The following is a 25,963-nucleotide window of genomic DNA, read 5'->3' on the forward strand; positions in this document are numbered from 1 at the left end:
AAGATTGCCATCAGTTCCAGCATGTTGATGTGCATCCTCTTTTGCTGTGTCGTCCATAGTCCCTGCACTGTGTAATGGAGGACATGCGCTCCCCATCCCAGGAGAGATGCGTCCGTCGTCAGCACTGTTTGTGGTACAGGCTCTTGGAACGGTCGTCCACTGCAAAGGTTTTGTGGGTTCCACCAATGCAGAGAGTTGTATGAACGACCGGTCACCAACACTAGGTCTTTTAATTGTCCTTGAGCCTGGTTCCACTGCCGTGCTGAGCACTCCTGAAGCGGACGCATGTGTAGTCTCGCGTGAGGGACTATGAAGATGCAGGAGGCCATCATGCCTATCAACTGCATAAACACCCTTGCTGTGAGCGAGTGTTGGGGTCTGAATTTCTGAATCAGTAATTGAATGCTGTTGATTCTTGCTGAGTTTGGCTGCGCCTTTGCTGCCAGAGTGTCTATTGTTGCTCCCAGGTACTGTTGTACGTGGGCGGGTTGAAGATGAGACTTTGGGTAGTTTAATGAGAATCCGAGGCTGTGTAGGAGGTGAATAGTGCGGGACATGTGGCTGGCACATTGCTGGGCTGACTTTGCTTGGATGAGCCAGTCGTCCAGATAGGGGTAGACGTGAATATGGTTCCTCCGTAGGTGCGCTGCTACTGTCGCTAGGCACTTGGTGAATACCCTGGGGGCTGTTGTCACCCCGAAAGGCAGGACCTTGAACTGGTAGTGCTGATTCTGTATGGTAAACCTGAGATACTTCCTGTGTGCTGGATGTATCGGTATGTGGAAATACGCATCCTTTAGGTCTAGTGTTGCGAGGAAGTCTCCCTGACTGAGTAATGGTAGAACCTGCTGTAAAGTGAGCATGTGAAAATGTTCTGACAAGATGTATTGGTTTAGGGGCCTGAGGTCCAGTATTGGCCTGAGAGACCCGTCCTTTTTGGGGATTAAGAAGTACAGCGAGTATACCTCTGTACCCTGTTGCTGTACAGGTACGAGTTCTATGGCCCCTTTTTGCAGCATGCTGATGACTTCTTGCTGCAATAAGTGTATGTGCTCTGCGGACATAGGACGGTGTCTTGGGGGTATGTTATGTGGAGTGGAGGTTAGCTCTAGACAATAGCCGAACTGGAAAAGTTGTCTCACCCACCTGTCTGTGGTAATGCTTTCCCAGACTGGCAGGAACTGTTGTAATCGTCCCCAGACCGGTGTTACATGGTCTGGGGGCAGTGACAAGGCGTCACTGTTTAGTATTGGCGGAGGATCTGGTGTTGTTATTCCCTCGTCCTCTGCCTTTGTTGCTGTTGCCACGGTATCCACCTCTATTGTTTTTATTATAGGTGGTCTGCCTGCTCCCTTTATTGTATTGGGTCTGCTGGGATGCCTGGCCTCGTGCGGCTCCCCTGTTACCGGAGCGACGAAAGGAACCTCCTCTGAATTGTTGTGACTGCAAGGCACCCATAGACTTGGCTGTCTCTGTGTCCTTTTTAATCTTCTCTAATATTGTGTCCACATCAGGACCAAATAAATAATCTGCGTTCACAGGCTGATTTAATAATGTGGTTTGAGTCTCAGGTTTGAACCCAGAGATGCGTAACCAAGCATGTCTCCTGAGCATGACACTTGTATTGATGGCCCTGGCTGCAGTGTCTGCTGCGTCCAGCGCACATTTAATGGATGCGATAGATATGAGTTTTCCCTCTTGTATCAGTGTTTCTGCTCCCTCTTTGTAGGCATCAGGCAAATGTTGTAGCAGTTGCTCTAGTGTGTCCTAATGAGCCCTATCATATCTGGCTAATAGGGCTTGTGTATTAGACATTCTCCATATATTAGCTGCTTGAGCAGCCACCCTTTTTCCAGAAGCTTCTAATATCTTAGACTCCTTGTCTGGAGGAGGAGCATTCCCAGTGGTTTGAGAGTTGGCACGCTTACGAGCATTTGATACCACCAAAGAGTCTATGGCAGCTGTCCCTTAATATATGTAGGGTCCACAGGTGGCGGTCTGTATTTTCTTTCGATTCTGGGGTTAACAACCCTTGCTCTTGTGGTTTCCTTGAAAATGTCTCCTGCGTGTTTAAGGACACCTTTCAACATTGGCAATGTTTTGACTGATTTCTCTGAAGTGGAGAAAGTGTCAAATAGGAAGTCTTCTTCAATTGGGTCAGCATGCATTTGCACATCATGATTGTGTGCTGCCCTTTCTATTAATGCGTTAAACGCAGCTGTATCCTCTGTTGGCGAAGTCTTGACAGGATAAGAAGGAGTGTCAGGAATAGTCTGTGACTCCCCCGGGTCGACAGGGTCTGTCCAGGCTTGAGTCTGGTCATCCTGATCCGTGTCCACAGGTTAATTAAATTCTTCATTGTAGTCATACCCCATATCCTCATCATTGCGTGTAGGTGAGTATGCAGAGGTGTCCTGGCCATGGTACCTTACAGTCTCAAAAAGGACAGGTGATGTGGAAGAATCCCTTTTCTTTTTGAGTGGAATTTTATATGTTTGAAGAGGATTTTCTGACCTGATCTTCCTCTGATAAATAGTAAGTCTGCCAGAGTCGGAGTCGATATGTAGCTTCAACTGTTCATCATAGGAGGGCTCTTGGTACACAATGTCCTCTTCTAGAGAATGACTCCTTTTCCCCATCGACACCTTCTTGGACGTTTCGATCCCTGTCTTCAGATCGAGCGCCTTAGGCTGTGCAGTTGGGGCAGCCTGAATTTTATCGGTGGCATAGTATTTGTAGACTGACTGACCTTCTTTGGGGCTGGCGTTGTCATTGGTCCGACCGACTTGTCTTTTCACCCATATGTTTTTGGCCTTGCGTTGACTTAGGCGCCTGTTGCAGTGGAGGGGCGCTCTTCTGCCTCGACTCGACGTGGTCCTTCGAGCCGCTCTTGGACTTCGGCTCGAGGCCTTTGACGAACTGTGGCCTGTCGACTCGTTGCTTTGGATCGAGAACCTTCCGAGACTCGAGTCCCTTATTTGTGTCGTTGTCCGTCGACGTCGACCTCGTCGGTTCGACGTGCCTGACTTTAGTTATGGACTTCAGCGTACCGATCTTCGGGTCGACACCCCTTATTTGTGACGCCGCAGGGTCGTCGGCACCTTTCTTCTTTGTTGAATCTGATGGATCCGAACTCTTCGATCCGAAGACTGTCTCCAGCAGTTTCGGTTTCGTTCTTGACTCCATGCTTTCGGTTTCGATTTAACCAGTGACTGGTAATGTTCGACCGATGGCTCGTGTGATATATTCTTAGCCGGGCCGAGACGCGGGGCTATAGAATGTTCGTCATGATCTTGGCTAAGGCCTTTTGGCGATGCCTCGACCTGAGCCCTTGGAAGACTATCCGTGTCTGTTGGGCCTGGTTCATCGCTCGAGTCGTCATCGACGGCTCCGATGGCCGATGTGTCGTCCCTTACCTCGACGACGTTTTCATCCTGGACGTTTTCTTCGTCGTCTTCATAATAGTTGGAGTCATGCTCCGAACCGGGATCCGACTGCTGTTCTGGATCCTCAGTCTCGACAACCTCATCGTCTTCTTCATCGAAGATATTCACCGGGTCGGGCGCTGGCCTCGTCATCGTCTGCCTCGCTGCGCGTCGAAGTCGAAGCGTCTTCTTTGACCTGAATTGAGCACAAGCTAGGCAGTTGGCCTCATTGTGCTCCGGAGATAGGCACTTGTTGCACACCGGGTGTACATCGATGTGCGGGTACTTAGAATTACACAGGGGGCATCGTTTGAACGGGCTCCGTTCCATTGACGATCGGGCCTCTGGTGTCGAAAAGGCCACGCGGCTCTCTTCGACGTCCTGCTCGAAAAGAACTGGAACAAAGTACTCGGCACCGATCGAAATGACATACCGACGACCCCGAAGGCCTTTTGGCCTTTAGAAAAGTTTCCGAACTTGAGTAAAGAAAGTACATCCGAACCCAATGGCGGAAAAAAACAATCTGATGATGGAGAGGATGCCCATGCGCAGTGTAGTCCAGGGGAGGAGCCACCTATCTCGTGATACTTCGAAGACTCTTCCAGGACAACAATATGCAATCATCCGGACCCAACACTAGGCGGCGATCTATGCACAGATATGAATTCAGCAGCCCACATGCCTCAAACTGGTGGTTATACAAACTTCTTTATTCATATAATGTGTAATGGAAGAAGTTAATGAATTCATAAACATGTGCAATAGTTAATCATGAATAAGAAAAGTATAGCTGACAATACTCTTGTCACTTTTTCAAGGATTTGAGACACACAACCCAAAAGAAAAGACATAAGAAACAAGCATAAGTGTGGGAATAACAAACTGTAAATGCAAATCTTCTTTCTGAAGTTCTCGAGGTGGTCACGGAGGGAACCACCACTTATTAATGAATATAAGCTAACCGCACGGGGATAGCTTAAAAGGTGTCAATACTATACATCTCAAAAGCAAGCGACCGTGACTACACAATGGGTCAGACACATTTCTGAGAAAGGTGGGCTTAAACTGAGGGCATTACCGCAATGTTCAGAGCCATAAACTGAAAAAATGCCCTCACGAGAAGATGACTCTATAGATCATCATAGAAAAGGTTGTCATCGATGCGGTGTGTCCTATCTTGAGTGAGTAGAGCCCTGAAACCGTTCGTTTTATCACGGATCCATCGCCTCAGCTTTGCCACAATCACGTTGGCAAAAGAGATCGGATTAAACTATTTTTAATATGTTATGTGGATGTGCTCACCAAAGAAAGGACTTGACAAATGTGACCAATCATAGTGTGGTTACTGAAGATAATGGCAAATAAAGTACTTAAAGGCCATATGTATCCTCAAACTGATTTGCAATTCTCAAATAGCGATTTTTTGGAAATCGCTATTTGAGAATCGGAAATAGGGATGTATGTACAAAATCGCAATTTTTTTGCGATTTCTTTGTATTCCTTAATTGCGATTAGCAAATTGCAAATCGCAATTAAGGAATACATTCCCATTCATTTTTATGGGCCAGCAGGCCCATAGGAATGAATGGGAAGTTATTCTCAATTTGCGATTCGCAATTTGAGAATCGCAAATTGAGAATAATTTCAAGGGTGCACCCCTGAAATCAGCATGGGTGCACATGTGGCGCACATACATGCCCTAAGGGCACGTATGTGCCTCACATTGTACTTAGAAAAATGCAAAAAAGTGCATTTTTCAAGGAATTCGCAAATTACCACCAACGTGAAGTTGGTGGTAATTTGCGATTCCTTAAGGCCAATTTGCTTTTTTTTTATGCTTCATACATTGCATTTAGGGAATCGCAAAATTTGCGATTCCTTAAATGCAATCGCAAAATAAGGAATCGCAAAGTTTGCGATTCCTTATTTTGCACGCAGATTTCTGTGATACATACAATTTTGCACTAATGCGTTCGCAAACGACGAAAGTCTGCGAATTTCGGCGTTTGCGAACGCATTAGTGCTTGATACATATGTGTCATAAAGTTCTTTCTCATTAGCAGTAAAACAGCTCAGCAGGAGACATGGGGTGAGTCAGGGGACGAAGCGAGGATAAAAACACGAGCATCTGAGAACGATTAGATTGGCAGGGGGGGTAGAATAACATACTAAAGGAGTTCAGTCATATAGGAGTGACAAGGCGAATGGGCAAATAGAGAAGTTTGTGCCTCAAATAATGTATTAACCACGGATCTGAATCAGTTTGATATAAATCAACAAACACATCTGCAAACTTGGATCACTGTCCGCAAACAGGGAGGTGCTCGAACGGAAATCTTCAGTCAAGAGCCAAGAAAAGGTCAGACATAGATATTTAGAGGCTAAAAGGCACACAGATATTCTAAGGGGCACATGCATCATTGGTTTTTGTATTCGCAAACGGTGCGAATCGCAAAAATCGCCCGTTTGCGAATGCAAAAACCTTTTTTGGGATGCATCATTTTTTTTTTCATTTTTCTCAATTTAAGAAATCGCATTTTTTTGCGATTTCTTAAATTGCTATAGCATTTAAGAAATCGCAAATTTTGCGATTTCTTAAATGCTATGCATGATTTTTTTTAAATTGCGAATTCGCAATTAGGAAGGGGAAAATTACCATGAAGTAAACCTGCGAAAAGTTTCAAAAATGCACAAAAGTGCATTTTTTAAACTTATATTTTACACACACACATGCCCCCCCCGCACCCTTGAAATTGCATTCTCATTTTGCGATTCCTTAATTGCGAATACGCAAAATGAGAATGCCTTCCCATTGATTCCTATGAGCCTCTAGGCCCATAGGAATCAATGTAATGCGATTCCTTAATTGCAATTTGCAATTAAGGAATCGCAAATAAAGAAAATTAAGGAATTGCAAAAACTTTTGCAATTTCTTGATGCATAGGATTTTGCAATTCCTAAATTGCGATTCCTTAATTTTCGCAATTTAGGAATCGCAAATTCCTACAATGATGCATGTGCCCCTAAGTTCCTTCAAATTGTAATAGCAGTAAAACAGCGAGTAAGGGCCTCCACGTCATTAAGCTTGGAAACAACACCAGCGTCTGAAAGAGTTTAAAAACCCATCAGATGGAGGTGGAAGAAAAGGACAAAGAAAGGCCTTTGCAAACTCAAACTGACAAGCGCGAGGAGATGCAAACCGGAAAACGCCCAAGACCTTATATGACTAACAAAGCTCTTAAAGGGAGTGGAGGCCAGCCCTGTCACAAGACGCTCGAGCAGAGGCAGGCTGCTGACTCTGAGCTTCAGCAAGTTACGAAAGCCGCGTCCAGCATCCTAAAATAGAAATATCAGGAAAAAATGAGAACTGAAGACAAAAACATCCCCAAAAAAACCACCAAAACAAAGTGCAGCAAAACTCTACCAGAGACCAATGAACACATCGCGGCAATCAGTGCCCTTTGTTAGAGTACAGCAACGGCACTGATGCTGAACAAAGGTGAAATGACGCAACTACAACCAGTAAGAGGAGCCGAACCATGAACAGAGCCCAGAGTGAAGGGTGGCTTCACTTTCCAAACTCAAAAGAGCACTGCAAAGCATCCTTATCAGCTGCACGTCACTTCTGTTGCAAGATTCACAGACAAAAATAAAGACCATATAGAGTTGAATGAAACCACGTTCTGTTGTGAACCCGGTGAAAACTCACGGTAATGTCTTCCCCAATCCTTTCACAATCTTAGCCTGATCTACAAAGCTGCAAAAAAGTAAGACACACAATTCTCATAACCCCGAGGTAGAGGGGAGACAGGGGCGAGAGCATGGCAGCGCCAACAGCATGGATGGCAGAAATGTGGCAACACCAATGACCAATCCATGTATTGGAAACGTTCAGACTCGCGCTCCAAAAGTGACCCCAGAGTCAGTGATCGATGCGTGACCCCTCAGTCTGGAGCCGAAGAGGACGCCGAAGGAGCCGAAGGAGGGTTGGCGTCACCTCCAAGCTCTGGGTCCTGATGGTAGTTCAACGAAATGTGTCAATATTTCCGAGTATGCCCAGAAGAGGCAAAAAACCCAGCTTCGATGCAATGTTGGACAGCGGTACAACACTTGTGACTCCAGCAGTATTCAATGCCCGTCACGGGGTGCGAAGGGTCAGAACTCTGGTGACTGCCAGGCCAGTGTTCACCGGTCAGGAGCATAGAGCGAACACATCAGAAGGAAGGATCAACCTTCGACAACACAAAGGTCAGAAGGAAGGATCAACCTTCGACAACACAAAGGTCAGAAGGAAGGATCAACCTTCGACAACACAAAGGTCAGAAGGAAGGATCAACCTTCGACAACACAAACGTCAGAAGGAAGGATCAAACTTCGACAACACAAAGGTCCCTGCACAAATGCACAAAGGTCCATTTTTACCTCTAATCCTTTAGACTCTAAAAAAATAAATGGGAAATAAAGAGACAGCTGACAATATTTCTGAGCATGCCCAGAAGGGGCTCAACCTTTGGGCTATGAGTCCTGACAGAGTCTTCGTAAAACTGTGTGAATTAAAATAAGCATGCCTGATGGTAAGCATGGCAGGAGAGACAGTTTAAACAAGCTGGGTGTCACCCGAGTGATAAAGGGTAGGAATCTATGACTCCATCGGTGTACACAGTTTGCTGTCTATGCTGAGTCCAAATTTGACACTTTCTAGTCTGTTAATCCATCTACTTTATGTTACTAAGAGAGCATTCTCGAGCCCTCCTCTCCTATCCGGGGACAATTGTTGAATTCCTTAAAGTTTGATTGTAAGAATAATCATTACTGCCAAGTAGACCCAATAATGTCAGTAGATCGGATAAGAAGGGTCTTTGGTGACAGCTGTGTGTATATGTTCCTTCCTTTAGATTTTATTGCTCTTCTGGTGGAAGCAACTTACCTTTCGCCGCATGTGCAGCTCACGATGTACTCACAGTCGGTCACATGACGGCTCATGAATGTCTTCCTCTCAAAGTTTCTCTCTCTGTCAAGGCTCCAAAAGTTTATTAATGTTTCCATTGTGTACTAAGCAGCGCAACAGATACATTTGTAGAAGTCACGGAGAGGTTTAAGAAGCCACCTTTTGTCCCGTGTAATGTCAGCAGCGCTGAGAGGTCACGGTAAAGAGTTCTCTTTCCTTCAAGCAGCTTTGGGTTTGGGTGGGAGGGCTTCTGGGAGTCAGGGTCATGATTCAACAGGTGCCAATGATTGATCAATATGCAGTTCATTTAACTCATTCCATTGAGCAGCTGTGATGAACTGTAATGTCTGTTCTGCTTGGTTCCCTTTCTGTCAGTCTCTCAGTTTTATCTGATGTTTATTCGACATTATGGGGCACCCTCTCAGAATCCTCGGAACCCTTAAATTCTCATCAGATCCGCGTCACATTCTACCCCGTAAGCTTCGATGGCGCTGCAGGCGCTCTCCATAGGGGAGACTCCTGCTCTGATGTCATGGGTGACGCAAAGCGGCATGCAGAGCGCGGACACAGCTGTGGACTTTCTATAGGTTCCACCTTGTGAGTCGTTCATAAACCACATAGAATTCAAATGGAATCACAGTCTAGAGACAGATGTTCAGAAATGAATGAAGAGCAGTTGCTCAACAGTTCCATTCTAATCATAAAAATATTGGCCAATATTTCATCAAAGCTATGCTTTTTGCTCAATATTGGCCAATCATGAGAATTATTGATAACCTCACATTACCACTGTTGATCATTTAATATATATATATATATATTGCGCTCCACTCCTTCAATGTACTCCAGGCACTGGAAAGAAATACCGCACTCCCAGGGTAAGTTCAACTCATTTATTGACAGGACCTCACAGCAACATGCGCGTTTCGGCAGAAGTGCCTTTGTCAATGTTACCGGCACGAAATGAAACGCCATGTTTTAAAAACACTACAGACAATCAAAATAAAGGAAGGACTGACACTCAATCACTAATGTGAGCGCCATTTTGTAACGAATACATGTTATTCATTCACATCATTACAACGCTTATAAACACAATTATACATTTCTTAACTGTGCTTAAATCAATTACTATATTGCTGAAATGTCAATTCATTCAATTATTGATTTGTTATCGACAGATCAAAGCACATACATATGACAGAATAACCCCTTTAGCGGTAATTCAGAGTAAATGTAAGTTCAATGAAGCCGTGGATCGGCTATTATCCTTCCTTGAGACACCATAATCAGAAATTCTAATTAAACGGTCATCAACATTCTGTTGATCATTTTAGTGTGTAAACATTCTTTGTGCGCACGTCAAGGAGTTCATTTATATACAAAGCTGTCAAAGAGTTCTTAAATAGATTTTTTATCTTTTTCAAAATTAATTTTCATATCACTGCTCTCAGTTGTCAGGATGCCATTACATTGCCCTATTGAGAGAATGAACTCATCTTACCAAATGGATAAATATACCGATATGCAAACATATAGATATAGTTAAACAATAAATATAGAACTGAATATTCGTCCACTTTTGAATCATTCTCCTAATCAGGTTTGACCTATGTGTAGTGATAATTCCTCTTCACAATTGAGACCTCCCGGATGTTTAGTGAGCAGATCGATTATGTAGCACGATTCAAGTCTGCGCAACTTTTTCAATCTGTCACCTCCCCACATACTCAAAGGAACGTGATCCAGACCATAGACTTGTAGCTGGTTGCGGTCACTTCCGTGTTTCTCCGTGAAATGACGTGCAACTGGGTATGACTGGTCAATCTTGTCAGTGGCCCGCATATGCTCTAACACCCTGATCTTCAAGGGATGAACGGTACTCAATATATAGCGGAGCCCGCAAGGGCACACAAGGCAATACACTACAAAAGGTGTACTACAAGTGATAAACTTCTTGATCTTTCTGGTTATCTCTATGTCTGGTATCTTGTACGATAAAATCCTCCTGCTATTAATGCAGGGCTTGCATTTGCTGCAGGGGTAAAGACCCATCATCGTTTTGAGCGTGCTCACCCTTTCTGGTAATTTCTCTAAGTGACTCTTCACTAGAATATCCCTAAGGGATCTAGCTTTTTTAAAAGTCATCAAAGGTTGTGGAGGGATATCTTCACTAATGATAGTATCCGTTAGGAGAATAGGCCAATTCTTTTTGAGCATTTTCTTAAGGTGATTAGCATCGGCTGAATAGGGAGTTACCATCCGGAACTTCCTCTTGTCCGTTTTGATCTTCTCCTTGCCAGCTAGCAACTGACTTCTCTGTATGCCTCTCACTTTCTGTAACTTGGTGTCAAGGGCCACGGAGTCGTAGCCCCTAACTCTGAATCTAGCTATGCTCTCTGCTGCAGCTGTTTCAAACTCGCCTTCTTTAGAGCAATTCCTCTACAACCTAAGCAATTCTCTGTAGGGAATGCTTTGGACAAGTTTGGGCGGATGGCTGCTGCTTGCGAAAAGTATTGAGTTACCCGATGTAGACTTGCGGTATAGAGCGATTTGTATGGTATCTGCCTCAATGTAGATCCGCAGGTACAGGTAGTCCACTGCCACTGGACTCACTGTACCCGAGAAGCTAAGATTGAGCTCATTTCTATTGAGGTGATCAATATATCGATGTGCCGACTCAGAGCTTCCCTGCCAGAGGCAATGAATAGGTCATCGATATATCGATACCACTCTATGGCCTGACCTATAACAGCCTCACATCGGTAGGCTCTGGGCACCCGCTCCTATATATATATATATCGAATCAAAAACACTCCACCCGCCACTTGACGACCACATCCAAACGATGGAGCACGGACCACAGAATTGATGCTGGTAAAACCTCTTTGTTCCTTTAACGTGTAACTGCCATAACAGGCAGAAGGGCCTTGATCACATATAGTCTAGATATAGATGTACTTCAACTGGTCTTCCACTATAGGAGGAAACTTTAGAATATATACCTTGAGGTTTAAAGAACTCAACTGAACCACATGTTTTCTTAACCACTCTGTGTCCACCCAGAGACCTTTAGAAAGAAGATTTCAAATTGCGCTATATTATCAAGTAAAGTAGATTTGTTTCTCATTTCTTTTGTACCGGGTGTGTTACAGCCTTAAAAAAGTGGCACAACCCGTGTGTTGGTTGTATGTTTCTTAATTATAATGAAGTACAACATATGACTGGAATAGTGAGCTCATGAAATAACAGCCTGTCTGCATATTGCATATTGTATAACTACTTAAACATTTGCTTATACACCACAGAATGATGTTTGGAGAATGCAATGATAATGTCACCAACTGAATATTGAGAATCACTTCAGACCTCAGAATGAACTGTCATCTGGTCTCAAATCTTAAATCTATTTGCAAGGTGTCTCAGCCACTTACGTGTAACTGTTCGAAAGTTCTGAGTGACAGAGCGATAACTAAGAGAGCGCCTTGCACTAGATAAGGATGCCCACATTTTTACCTCTAATCCTTTAGAGTCTAAAAAAATAAATGGGGAATAAAGAGACAGCTGACAAAGACAGTGGAGAGAGTAGTGATAGATGGGAAGGTGGTATCAAGCCAGGCACAGGTGAGATTATCCTGAGTTAGGCCTGGTAGGAATCGTTGCCAATTAACATGTACACGGTTCTTTCCTAAAGCTGCCTTCCCTTTGTCACGTTGACGTTTGACACACATTTGCATTCGTGACACGGGTTTGTTTCTAAGAAACGCCGATCTTGCTGACACGAAGAACTTTTTGAGAACACTATCTCACTGCCTTGGTATTATGTGCAAAGCCCTCGTGTGTGTGATACAAGTGTGTTTGTTATTACGTCCATATGGCGACACTGCTATCTGTGGAATACAAACAATGGCGGCCTGATCACAATCTCAGCCCGGGGCAAGGATGCCCTTTTCTCTCTGTCCTTTTGTTTCCAAATACAATCAGAAGAGACGATTCTACCGACTTTGAGGCGTCCCTGGACGCTGAAGCTTTCGCCTAGCAGCTGGCCGACATCTCCATGAGAGGTCTCCAGTTCCTGACCAAGACAGACTTCTACACTCTTACCCACCAGGTAAAGGGGTTAGGTCATCCCGAAGGTGGTTTCTTGGCAGACCACTCATTCACACCCTACACGCATAGGTTCGGGTATGCATCGTAGGAGTACGCTAGATTCTTATAATACTGTATAAGGCACAAGCATCAATGTTGGCTTTTGCGATTTCTTAATTGCAATTTTTAAGAAATCGCAATTAAGGAATAGCAAAAGCCTATCGGTGCGATTCGCAAAAATCGGCTGTTTGCGATTGCAAAATTAGGCCCCCCAGGGCATCAAAAGGGCATCTCTGTTTATGCACTAATCTGCTTTTCAGGTGGATGTACCCTTCCCCCCCTCAACCCCCTGCTTGAACGGATGAAGTAGATTCCACAGTAGATCTGGCCTCAGTTCAGAGAGCAAGATTTGTAATACATAAAAACAGCAACACTGGACCAATCAATCAATCAATCAATCAAAGCATTTATATAGCGCATTACTCACCCGGAGGGTCTCAAGGCGCTGGGGAGGGGGGTCCACTACTGCTCGAACAGCCAGGTCTTGAGCTGCTTTCTGAAGGCGAGGTGGTCCTGGGTCAGGTGGAGGCGGGACGGAAGGGAGTTCCAAGTCTTGGCGGCGAGGTAGGAGAAGGACCTTCCTCCTGTGGTGGCTCTTCGGGTGCGGGGGACGGCGGCGAGGGCGTGGCCGGTCGATCGAAGCTGGCGTTTGGGAGCGTAGAAGTTGAGGCGGCTGTTGAGGTATCCTGGGCCTTGGTTGTGTAGGGCCTTGTGTGCGTGGGTGAGGAGACGGAAGGTGATTCTCTTGTTGACCGGGAGCCAGTGCAGGTCTCTCAGGTGTCCGGAGATGTGGCTTCGTCGGGGGATGTCCAGGATGAGTCGGGCTGAGGTGTTCTGGATCCGCTGGAGTCTCTTCTTGAGTTTGGCGGTGGTGCCGGCGTAGAGGGAGTTGCCGTAGTCCAGACGGCTGGTGACGAGGGCCTGGGCGACCGTCTTCCTGGTCTCTGTGGGGATCCATCGGAAGATCTTACGTAGCATGCGCAGGATGTTGAAGCACGACGAGGAGACGGCGTTGACTTGTCTGGTCATGGAGAGGGAGGAGTCCAGGATGAAGCACATGAAGACCAGAAATGGAAAACCACCTTTCATCAGGAGAAACCGTCCAGCTGGGTGCAACGGCCTGCCATCCCCGTCCAGAAACCTTTATCTTTGGAGCAGGCTGGCCACATTTCAACACACCCTAGTGACCACTGTGCAACCACAGGTCCCTCTCCTCCAACACCTGCTACCGACACAGGGCGTGCCTGGGGGCATCAAACGCAAAGTTGCTTTCTTGAATTCCTTATGAAAAGGCCTTTGAACTTTGACCCCTCCTCTTTTCCTTATGGGGGCATCTATTGCAGTTATTACTGGAGGAAAGGTCCTATGTGGCCTAGAGAAAGACAATGTGTTAGCCCTCATCTAGGGATAACCCCTGCTGGATTGGTAGCTTTTTATTTTGTTTCAAACTAAGATATTTTGCTGACAATCTCTGGAACCTCAAAAGTTCCACAGCACAGAATGTATTTTGTTATCCTCTGAAATTCACAGCATTTCAAGCTAAGAGACAATCAGTTACTGATTTAAAGCCTACTCAGGAACTCCTTCCCAAGCCTATAAAAATGGAAACCTAAAAAATAATAATAATGGCGCCCAAAACTCTCCTTCAAGGGGAAAAACAATGGCTTTCTTATTCACAAGACACCAGACTGCTCTCTCCCTCCGCCAATGAATCTCCTACTGAACATTTTTCCTTCGCCGAGGGCTCTGTTGCAGACTCCTTGAGCCTAGAAGGTATTCTCTCCACTCAGTTGTTTTTCACTTCCCTTTCTCCACCCTCACCACACACACGTCTTTCCCTTCAAGCCTTTGGTTCTTTTCATAGCGATTTCGCTTCCTGTTCCTTGTCAGCATAGTATCTCATACGCAGCTCTATGTTTGCTGTGAAGCGCTCTAATACTGCTCAGGAAATAATGGTCACAAATACTTCTCTCCGCCACCGCAGTAATCCATTGATGTCTACATAGCTGCAATGCTCTAAACACCCCATGGTTAGAACATACTGTGGAACCTTTATTCTCCGGCTGGTTACGCAGCTTTCATATACAATTACTTTTTTAATAAATCAGTTTTAAATGTCTGCAGTTGTTTAAATTGAAATTATACTTAAACTGTAGCTAAGTTGTTCTGAATGGACTCTTGCAACCAACATCCCTTCTGCGGGGAGAGGCTTTGGCTGAGTCGGGATAGCTATACCGTTAGCAACGGAGAACATGTCAACTGAGTCAGGATAGCTTTACCGTTAGCCAACGAGGACATGTCAACTGAGTCAGGATAGCTTTACTGTTAGCCAACAAGGACATGTCAACTGAGTCAGGATAGCTTTACCGTTAGCCAACGAGGACATGTCAACTGAGTCAGGATAGCTTTACCGTTAGCCAACGAGGACATGTCAACTGAGTCAGTATAGCTTTACCGTTAGCCAACGAGGACATGTCAACTGAGTCAGGATAGCTTTACCGTTAGCCAACGAGGACATGTCAACTGAGTCAGGATAGCTTTACCGTTAGTAACGGAGGGCATGTCAACTGAGTCAGGACAGCTTTACCGTTAGCCAACGAGGACATGTCAACTGAGTCAGGATAGCTTTACCGTTAGCCAACGAGGACATGTCAACTGAGTCAGGATAGCTTTACCGTTAGCCAACGAGGACATGTCAACTGAGTCAGGATAGCTTTACCGTTAGCCAACGAGGACATGTCAACTGAGTCAGGATAACTTTACCGTTAGCCAACGAGGACATGTCAACTGAGTCAGGATAGCTTTACCGTTAGCAACGGATGGCATGTCAACTGAGTCAGGATAGCTTTACCGTTAGCCAACGAGGACACGTCAACTGAGTCAGTATAGCTTTACCGTTAGCCAAGGAGGACATGTCAACTGAGTCAGGATAGCTTTACCTTTAGCCAACGAGGACATGTCAACTGAGTCAGGATAGCTTTACCGTTAGCCAACGAGGACATGTCAACTGAGTCAGGATAGCTTTACCGTTAGCCAAACAGGACATGTCAACTGAGTCAGGATAGCTTTACCGTTAGCCAACGAGGACACGTCAACTGAGTCAGTATAGCTTTACCGTTAGCCAAGGAGGACATGTCAACTGAGTCAGGATAGCTTTACCTTTAGCCAACGAGGACATGTCAACTGAGTCAGGATAGCTTTACCGTTAGCCAACGAGGACATGTCAACTGAGTCAGGATAGCTTTACCGTTAGCCAAACAGGACATGTCAACTGAGTCAGGATAGCTTTACCGTTAGCCAACGAGGACATGTCAACTGAGTCAGGATAGCTATACTGTTAGCCAAGGAGAATTTGAATTGAATTTAAATTTGTAGGGCGCACAGCTACCCCGAGGGATTTCTCGGCGCTGGTCCAGTATGAAAGCTGAGGTCTAGCAAGGAGGAATCTAAGAATTGAAGAACCAAGTCTTTAAGCTTCTGGGAATACACCATTAACGGTTTCCTCATGTAGTGAGATAGGTACGGAGTTCCACAGGGTTGGTCCTAAATAGCAAAAGGACCAGCCACGCATGCGAGAAAGTTTGAATTTTGGGACAGAGAACCTCATCTGGTGGGCAGAGCGCAGAAGACGAGAGGGTTGGTAGCGTTGAACTAGCTTTTGCAAATATTTGGGGTCATTCCACTTTTAATTTTAAACATGTAGCATAGGGCTTTAATTTATTTGGTTCTCCACCGTCAGCCAATGAAGGCTACGAGGAAGCCGGCGACTGATAAAGATGTGGCACTTTACAGAGTAGTCTAGCAGCCGCATTCTGCACCCCCTGAAGTCTTTGGATTATAGCTTTATTGGAGCCCAGATAAAGAACATTGCCGTAGTTCAGCCTAGAAGTGACTAGGGCATGGAATACTGGGTAGCCAAAGGGCAGAGAGGGTGGTCATGCATAAAAAAATTCAGCCATTTTAAAATAGTCAAACAGATGGAGGATATCTTGGTGACTTGTTGTTTCATAGAGAGATACTCGTCCATGATGAAACCCAAATTGTGAACGTGGTGAACTGGCGAGGGCAGCGCACCCATTTCGAAGGGCTAATGCTGAGGACCCCAAAGATCATGTTTTCTCCCTAAGATCATAAATCCAGTCTTTTCACCATTCAGTTTGAGTAGATTGTTTTGTATCCAGGACGCAACTTTACTCAGACCTGACTGAAGAGCAGAGGGATCCGACCCTTAGAAAAGGAAAGGGATAAGATGATGTGAGTGTCATCAGTGTAGGAAAAGAGGGAGAGACCAGCCTCTTCCACAACCTCTGCCAGAGGACAGAAATGCACATTAAACAACAGCAGGCTTAGCACCAAACTTTGAGGAACTCCATAAAGAGACGGATAAGAGTTGGAATTAGCCGACGCAGAGATAACCTGGAAGGTTTGGTCAGCTAGAAAAGATCTGATCCACTGCAAGGCTAAACCAGCCAAGTCCACAGCCTGCAAGGCTCTCAGCAAGATGGAGTGAGACACCGTGTCGAAAGCCAGCAAGATAAGGGCCACTGTTTCACACTCATCTAACCAATACCTTATCATTTCTGTGACTCCAAGAAGAGTTTATTCGGTAGAGAAACCAGCTCTAAAACCTGATTGAGAGGTGTGGAGAAAGTTCTGAGAATCCCCATAAGCGGTCAGCTGACTGTTTATATTCTTTTCCAGAATTTTAGATAAAGCCAGACGCAGCGAAATGGGACGAACGTTAGATGGATTGGTGGGGTCGGCATTGGCTTTCTTCAGAAGAGGGAGCACCATAGCATGTTTCCATTCCCGCAGCACTACGCCCTCCAATAAGGAGGATTTAAGGAGATCCATTCTTATCAAGAGTATGGGCGCGTCCAGCTGTTTCATCACATGAAAAGGGAGTAAGTCACTGGGAGCCAGATTTCATGTTCACCAAACGGTCCCCAAAGGAGCTAGGTTCCAAGAGGGTCCAAGGTTCCAATTTATTGGAGGGAATATAATTAACGTGGGACCCTAGTCCCACAGACTCGGGGGTGACAGTTGTAGTGGTCTCGGTCCCCGGTGGAATGTATACCAGGGAGCCATCTGCCTTCAGCCACCAACTCATACCCCCCCGCCCTCAAGCAACTACCTACCAAGGGCGCAGGAACCAGCAAGCGCCAAGAAGGACTTTTGCTTGCCCGCAGGACTACTGGGGATAAACCAGGTACTGGCGCTGTGTCAGCTCTGCGCCCCTTTACTTGGCCTGAATGGCCTGGACTGCTAAACTGCCTGTCCTACCTACTCAGCGCTCTCCTACTGTGCCCCTGAGTAGCGCTGTAGACTGCCGACCTGCTGACAATCAAGCGCTGTAATCTTCACCCTGCCGTCCGCTGAAGCGCTACTGCCAATAGAGCGCTGTGATCCCCGAGGCGCTATATGCACCGCAGCCATTCTACGCTCCAAGCGCTATGACCCTCTAAGTGCCGGGACCACGTGGCGCTGCCCCTCACTCACCGCTGCAGCCCGGGTCCTCAGAGGCCTGCATCGTCCCCAGCGCTGCTTGTGCAAGGCCTCCGCGGCTGTTGGCATCCCCCCGGCGGCCCTCGGAGTCAGGAGAGGGCCGCCGCTACTTCCGAGCGGGCCGCGCTAGGCCCTGCGAAGCCGACAACCAGCCCCACGTGACGGGGCGCAGGCCGCGTCACCGGCCACACCCCCGTCTAACGCCGCGCAGCTACTGGCTGCCGCGCCCCAAGGGCTGATCCACCATTGGCCGCTGTGACCGGGCCCCTCCTGCGCCGCCTCCTGAATGGTTCCCGGGCCGTGGGAACCCCGGAAGGCCCGAGAACAGCCTGCTTGTACGGGAGGGCCTCAAGAGGGTATGAGGGCCTCCCACCAGCCAGTGCAAGCCCCGGAGGGGCCGAAAGAGATCCCCAGGTCGCGTGAGGCCTCCGGGAGGGCCGGAGCCCTCCCCTCCCGCCATAAAGCACCGAAAGGGCCCGGAAGGGCCGAAGATTCAGGTAAATCCCCGGGGAGGAGGGCGGAAGGCCGCAGGAGGCCCCTAGTTCGCCCCTACCTTGGGGAAGACTGAGTTGGGCCCCGTTGGCCTTAATTGCCCCCTAAAAGGACCTGAACTGGGCCAGGACATCAGTTAGGCCCTGGGACTGGTGAATGGTCAAGTTAACCCCTGGCTAGGGGTCTGTTCATGTTTTTTTTGCTATGTGCTACTGAAACCTGCTTCTTGAGAGTAAGGCCCTGTTTGATCCTGATTAGGGAAAGGTTCAGTCTGACCCAATGAGATGTTATCTCTGATTAATGAAGTGCTTTTGCCTAATGCAATGGTTATTCGGGCCTAATGAGATGTTTACCTACATGGATGTTCATTCTTGCCCAATGAAATGCTTTACTCTGACCTAATGAGATGGTTACTCTTATACAATTCCTTGAATAAGATGGTGATTGCTGAGTAATGAAACGTTATTCCTGTAATGAAGAGGTTAATGTGAAATACTATATTGACTATTGAACTGCTTCCTTTACTCCCCTCTGATGAAATGCTTTGATGAGATATTGATGCCTTGATTAATGATTACCCCCTCCTGAACCTTAATCTAGATAAAAGTACATTGTTTTAATCAACCTAAATGGTGTGGTGTCAGTCATTGCGTGCGTTTCCTGCCTCAGTGGATGTGTGTGCTGTATGGTCACTTTACACCTAAGCTTTCGGGTGCCTACCTGCTCGCGCCAGGCTATGCCCTGGGGAACTGGTGACCCCAGTTCCTACAGATGGTATGAAGTTCAAGTTATTGAGGATGCAAATAACATCAAGTGGAACCTCTCCACTTCCTCGCAAACAAAGCTATGCAAGATTAGGGTGTCAGTGGCAGACTAGAGACCCCGGCACTGCTCGCCATTCAATGCCCGCCTCAACCTGGACATCCACACGAGAACCTTAATGCATAATACTAGTACAAGCAGTGGAGCTGCAGCAAAGCCAGAGCCCAGAGGCCCCGGAGGAGCCTGAACGTGATATGTGAAAGCACGAAAGGTCCCCCCACCAATGCCTAGACCAGGGGTCCCCCACCATGTCTATGCCCGCGCCCCTGGATAATGCTTGATTAATGTTTGCACCCCTACATCCTTCTCGCTGGACTCTTATTATGCATACAGTACATACGTTCCCTCTTTGTCGCACCCCCTGATATGCCATCTCACCCCCCCGGGGGGCTGCGAGCCCCTGCTCCCCTCTGACCACACCAAGACACAAGGAGGGGTTACCAGCGGGTTCCGGGCTGCAGAGGGACACCGCAGAGTCGTCGTCCTTCTCAGACGCGTTGTCCAGTGGCCCCCCATGGTCTTCAGCTGGAAGGGCAATGGAAAGGACGCTGCAGGGGTCTCCAGAACCCGGAGAGGGGGCATTCCGGAGATGGCCGTACTCTGTGGCAGTGTCCAGGGCGCTGGGGTCCCTTAGGCGATGAGCAGCAGACAGGAAATGATGGCTCCCACCTGTAGGAGAGAAGAGGAGACCCAAGTTCAAGATGGACTCCACAAAGGACCCAGAGACCCTCAGGCACCCCCAGACACTCATGAAGGACACAGACACCCTCAGGCACCCCTAGACACTCCCGAAGGACACAGAGACCCTCAGGCACCCCCAGACACTCACGAAGTGTGGATGAGTGAAGAGAAACGAGGCGTTCAGGCAGACACGGGAGGAGAGGAGACAGCATGAAGAACAGTGAGTGAGCAAAGTATGAATGGGTGAGTGAAAGAACGGCACAAGAAGGGGGGCAAATGTTCCAGAGTGAACGAGTGAGTGAGTGTGTGAGTGAAAGAATGGCACAAGAAGGGGGCAAATGTGCCAGAGTGAACGAGTGAGCGAGTGAGTGAGTGAGTGAAAGAACGGCACAAGAAGGGGGGCAAATGTGCCAGAGTGAACGAGTGAGTGAATGAGTGAAAGAACGGCACCAGAAGGGAAGCAAATGTGTCAGTGTGAACGAGTGAGTGAGTGAAAGAACGGCACCAGAAGGGTGGCGAATGTGTCAGAGTGAGTTAACAAGTGACTGAGTGAGTGAGTGACTGAGTGAGTGGGTGAGCGAGGCATAATTAGGTGAGTGAAAGAACGGCACGAGAAGGGGGCGAATGTCAGAGTGAGTGAACGAGTGAGTGAACGAGTGGGTGGGTGAGTAAGGCATACATGGGTGAGTGAAAGAATGGTACGAGAAGGGAGGGCGAATGTGTCAGAGTGAGTGAACGAGTGTGTGAACGAGTGAGTGAACGAGTGAATGAGTGAGTGAGTGAGTGGGTGGGTGAGTGAGGGAGGAGAGTAGGTAAACTGATGGTGAGGCAAACAGAAGCTGGTTTAAAAAAGATACTTCTTATTGAGTCAGGAGTAAGAAAGAAGCTAAAGGTATGAGTGGGTGAGTTACAGGAGGAATGACGGTGAATGAAGCATAAAAGGCTGAGCTACAAATAGATATGATTGAGTGATATGGAATACCTGGAATACCTGGTGTGTATATGTGAGAGATACGCATGTGAGGTGAGGGAAGAGCAGAGCATTGCATAGTTAATGTATGTGATGCAGGAGTAGATGAGGTAAGTGGGGCACGGGGAGGCATGCTGAAAGTAACTAGGTATGAAAGGACTGAGGTGAAGGACATATGCACAGAGAGAGGCTTAAAAGGATGGGTCCAGCAGGATGTGAGGAGTGAGGTATGAAGACAGGGGAGGGGACGCAGGCTAAAGGAAACCCCTACCAAACTCAATCACCACTGAACCACGCTTCCCTCCCCAAGAACCTCTCCCAGCCCCAACCAATCAACCTAAACACCCAATCAAGAAGTTTTCCAAACTTCCAACCAAGACTACAAACACTCGCATTATCTATAAAGCTAAATAAACTCCTACCCAGAGATCCGAACACTGACCTACTCTGAGGGCCAACCAGACAACCAAGAACCGATCACTCGTGTTAAGTATAGAAACCAAACAAACAAGCACAGACCTACAGACTCATTCATCTATGAACCTGAAATCCCAACAACCCACAAAGAAATGCAACCAACTAAGGCCCAAAACTCCTAATTAAAGAGCCAAACACTCACATTAAGTATGAAAGGCAAACACACACCTAAACATGCATCCAGCTACAAAGACCATCCCAACCATTCACCTAACTGCAAAACCAAACTCCTACCAAGGCCTAAACAGGCACTCAACCAATGAACCAAACACACGTCTAAACACAGAACCCAAAACAGTCACCCAACCATAAAGCTAAACACTGCACCGAGGATCCAAACGCTCACTTAACCAGGGACCCAAATATGCACTCACACCTCCACCCACCCACCTATCCCTGAGGCCAAACTCTAAAACATTGACTCAGACCCTCACCTATGTGGCCAAACACCCAAACACCTACCTAACAACAGAGACAAACAAGCAGCTAAGGAACCAACCACTCACTTAACTATAACGTCCTCACTTAGCAACAAAGCCCAACCATGCGCACAACTATGAAGCCAAACAAACAAACAAGGACCCAAGCACAGGCCTTGTTACGGTGACAAACACGCACTCAACTATACAGTCAAACCCCACCCCCAAGGGCCCAAATGTTCACCTAATCATGGAGTCAAAAACCCAACATAGACCCAAATATACTCCTAACTAGAACACGAACACAGAGCCAAGAAGCCAAGCACACGCCTTATAAAGGAGCCAAACACGATCCCAACTACAATGTCAGAGCTCCCACCCCCAACCAAGGAACCTAACATAGGAAGTTATCAATAGAGCCAAAACCCGACTATGAAACCAGCTGCGCTAACTCCTGAGCGTTGCAACCAAAGTGAACACTGCAAGGTATCACACAACTTGTTACATTGAGTCCAACTTGTATCTCGAGATGAAATGAATGTAACTTGTTGCAGAGTGCAGCTTTAGCAAAGCTGCCTCTTTGTTGCGTTTAAAACTCCTGTGCCTTCCCGGGCTCACACATACCCTGCTCCAAGAGACAGCTCCTGCCCTCCTCAAGAGACATGCCAACGACTCTCAGGAAGGAGAACAATGAGGGACTGCAGGCCAGGGAGGTGTCACCTCCCTCCTCTAGGAGGCCACTTGGGTGTTAGCCCCAAAAGGCAAGCTTTGAAGGAGAGGCCCCCTTTAAGGTCAAATGTCACACTAGGTAGCCCCATTCTTTAGGCAGACAGGCTGGCACAAGAGCAGGGACGGGAAACCAGTTGCCAAACCAGTTTCCTCAGGGGTGTGTAACCCCGAAGTAACCACACACCAGGGGTGGGCTAGTGAGGCCTGAACACGGAGAAAGGGATCTCGCCATCTTGAGAGTGGACTGAATAGTACATCCTGGGATAGCCAGATGCTACACTCCACTGGAAGTAGTCACCAGGTGGGAAGGAACATGGTAGCCCATTGACTACCAACCGAAGCCTGCCTTGAGGGCACGTTTCAGGCATAATGAGGGCACCCCTGGCACCCGCACCTCAGATCTCCAATGACTTTTAAGAAGGACTGAAAAAGGACTTCGCTGCTGCACCGAGGGACCAGCAAAGAGAGGCTGCACCGACGAGGACTGCACCTGCTGCACCTGGTGGGTAGCGGAGAGGGACTGTGCCCGCTGTGTCCTGCTCAAGAGGAAGCTGTCGCCAGAGCCCAGTCAAGCCAAGAGACTCCAAGGGGCGACTGACTAACCGTCTATTCACAGAACAGGCCAGGACACCCCAACTGAAGGAGCTGCTGGGGCACGTTGGTGACTCAAAGTCTTCAAGCCTCTACCACCGCCAACGTTCAGCACCAAGGACCAAGACAGGACGCAGGGAGTTACATCTGAGGGCACTGAGCCCAGTGGTGCTGTTGGAGAGGTGCTGGGAACCTCAGAAGGCAAGTTCTGTGACATCGAAAATGGGCGACTGGTAGTCCAGTGGCGATTGGCCTTTGGTCAGATCAGAGAAGACCGTGTGGGACGTTGACCCTGCATAAGGAATCCCCTCCTCATCTTTGTGGACCGAGGAATCCCTGCAGAAAGACGCCCCAGTCATTCGCGTTGCATCCACAGCATCCTTAGAGCGTCTTCAGCATCCTTCATCCCTTGCACCAGGAGCACTCCACAGGACTAGAGCGCACCGCGGATAAAGTGCCTGGAACTGCTGGCGGACTGCTTCTTCTGTGAAGGTAAATATTCTTGAGGGCCCTGCCGGTCCCCCTAGTTCGCTCCCTGCCTGAGTTGGTCGCACAGAGGACTTTTAACCGGCCACATGGACGCTCACCTAAGCTTTTCTTGACAGGTTTCCATGTGTCCAATTCAATGACTACGTCAAGGCTTGAACGCGGTCAAGTAAAACTGCTTTGATTTATTATCGCTTATAAAACCTATAACCCCTGAACCCCCGGTGGATCTTTTTCATTCTAGTGACTATGGGGCACATGCATCGCGTTACATTGGCCATACACGGGCAGTAGGGTACAGTGCCAGGAACCCGCAGATAGTGAGTTTTTAGGAAGAGGTTGCGTAAGTTTGCCATTCCCCCTGAAAAAAAGTGTGTGCTGCGACTCCAATGAAGGGGAGAAAGAAGGGTTCAGGCACTTATGCTGACAGTTAATGGAACACATCGTGCATGCAAATTTGGAAGGAGCAGGTACATTTACACTGCTGGTGCGGTACATGGCTATCAGTTTGAACCCCCAATTTTGGGAATAATCAAGCATGGGGGTAAACAAGAGCTTAGTTAACCTTGAATGTTAGGCACTATATTGCACGCAGTGCACCATGGATTAATTCAGACAGAACTAGGGTTACGAAGGGCAGCAGTTTTGCATTCCATTTGGGTAAGAATTCTGGCCGGCGGGGGGCTCCTATACAGCAGGAGACCAGCTGGCAGAGATACGGGTACGGTGTTGGCCACAAACAATAACTTGTTAACAAATACACTGTGGGGCTGGGAGGCGAACGCCAATATGTTTTCCAGCGTATTCCAAAATCAGTGACTGTGCGGTGTTGGGTAATGCACAACTCGGCAATACCTAACAAGTAGGCCCGTATTGGCACAGTGCACCATAGGGTTTTCACCCTGAACTGCGGTCAAAGTAGAGAACAGTTCTTTCAATTCCCGGCAGGCCATTGAACTAGCCTATGGATGGGTAAGTACATGTATGGTTAAAACAGAACAGTAGTCCCCAATTTAAGTGGAGGCCATCAAACTTGCCTACAGTGGGGTAAATAAGCCACACACAAGCCCATCAAGCAGGAGGGCTTAATGCAACTTGATTGCAAAATCCCAAAAACTGTGCAGGGCTTGGTAAATAAGGCGTAGTCTCTTGGGGGGATACACCACTAGGGTTCCCCGATAGTGACGGGGACACCTGCAGAGATGGATGGAAAGTGTCCAGCTAGAAGGACTGGTAATCACACATTGCAGGAGGTTATGAAGCCTGCCATGGTGGGGGGCCCTGTATATGACGACGGCCACATCCAGGGCTGTGGGGGACTTCCAGGGCGATCCCAAGGCTGATTTGGATGAGGGGTACCCTTTCAGGAGCACAATAAGGGTACATGATGCCAAAATCCCAGGAGTCTTTACGGCAGGACCCTGGTTGAGAACGACGGCGCCTCGCTGGTCCCTCGGGCGGCTGTAAGCCTGAGCAACCGGGGGCCTGCCTGGTTGCGCGCCTCCCCTAAAAATGCGTGAGTAAAAGATATGAACTGGTGGTCCATGATATGTAAGGGGGATACCCCCCACAAAAATGGAAGCACCGATTGGATTGGCCACGGTGCCGTTGGCTCATCAGGCGGGCAGGGCAGCTTAGGTGAGTCACCGCTGCCTGCCCTTGGATCACCCATAAGTTAACCCACCACGTTGGCATAATCCTGGTATGTAATAAACCTGCAGAAAACTTTTCCCAACAAAAACTTGTGTGGACTGTATTATTCTGCGCAATGCGAGTATTTACTGCTAAGCGGGGGGGGGGGGCGATAATAGAACTAAGCGATATATACAATCAGCGCTAGGAAAACGCTATAGTGCTATATACAGTTCACTGCAAGTTTTTCCCCTGTGGGGGCAGAGCCTGGGATGGGAGAGCCCCTCTGCGCTGAGGCCCAGAAGGTACGACACACCCACACTCTGTGCTAGGAAGACACCTGTGCATCCCACACAAAGCTCTCACCGTGCTCCCCACACAAAGCTCTCACCCGTGCACCCCACACAAAGCTCTCACCGTGCACCCCACACAAAGCTCTCACCCGAGCACCCCACACAAAGCTCACACCCGTGCACCCCACACAAAGCTCTCACCTGTGCACCCCACACAAATCTCTCACCGTGCACCCCACACAAAGCTCTCACCCGTGCACCAGACACAAAGCTCTCACCCGTGCACCCCACACAAAGCTCTCACCCATGCACCCCACACAAAGCTCTCACCCGTGCACCCCACA

The 25,963-nt window shown here is 47.7% G+C and overlaps 1 protein-coding gene across 3 annotated transcripts in view; it reads right to left on the bottom strand.

Annotated features, from left to right (window-relative positions):
• The window catches only part of NR1H3 (nuclear receptor subfamily 1 group H member 3), a 333,706-nt gene that overhangs the window by 85,560 nt on the left and 222,183 nt on the right, over positions 1-25,963 (bottom strand). For all 3 annotated transcript variants that reach the window (XM_078684465.1, XM_078684464.1, XM_078684466.1), the window contains one exon: positions 19,783-20,010. In XM_078684465.1, the coding sequence (XP_078540591.1) occupies positions 19,783-20,010 (228 nt within the window). The remainder of the gene's footprint in view (positions 1-19,782; positions 20,011-25,963) is intronic.

This window comes from Lissotriton helveticus, chromosome 3_2 (assembly GCF_964261635.1).
Source record: "Lissotriton helveticus chromosome 3_2, aLisHel1.1, whole genome shotgun sequence".
NCBI classification, from domain to species: domain Eukaryota; kingdom Metazoa; phylum Chordata; class Amphibia; order Caudata; family Salamandridae; genus Lissotriton; species Lissotriton helveticus.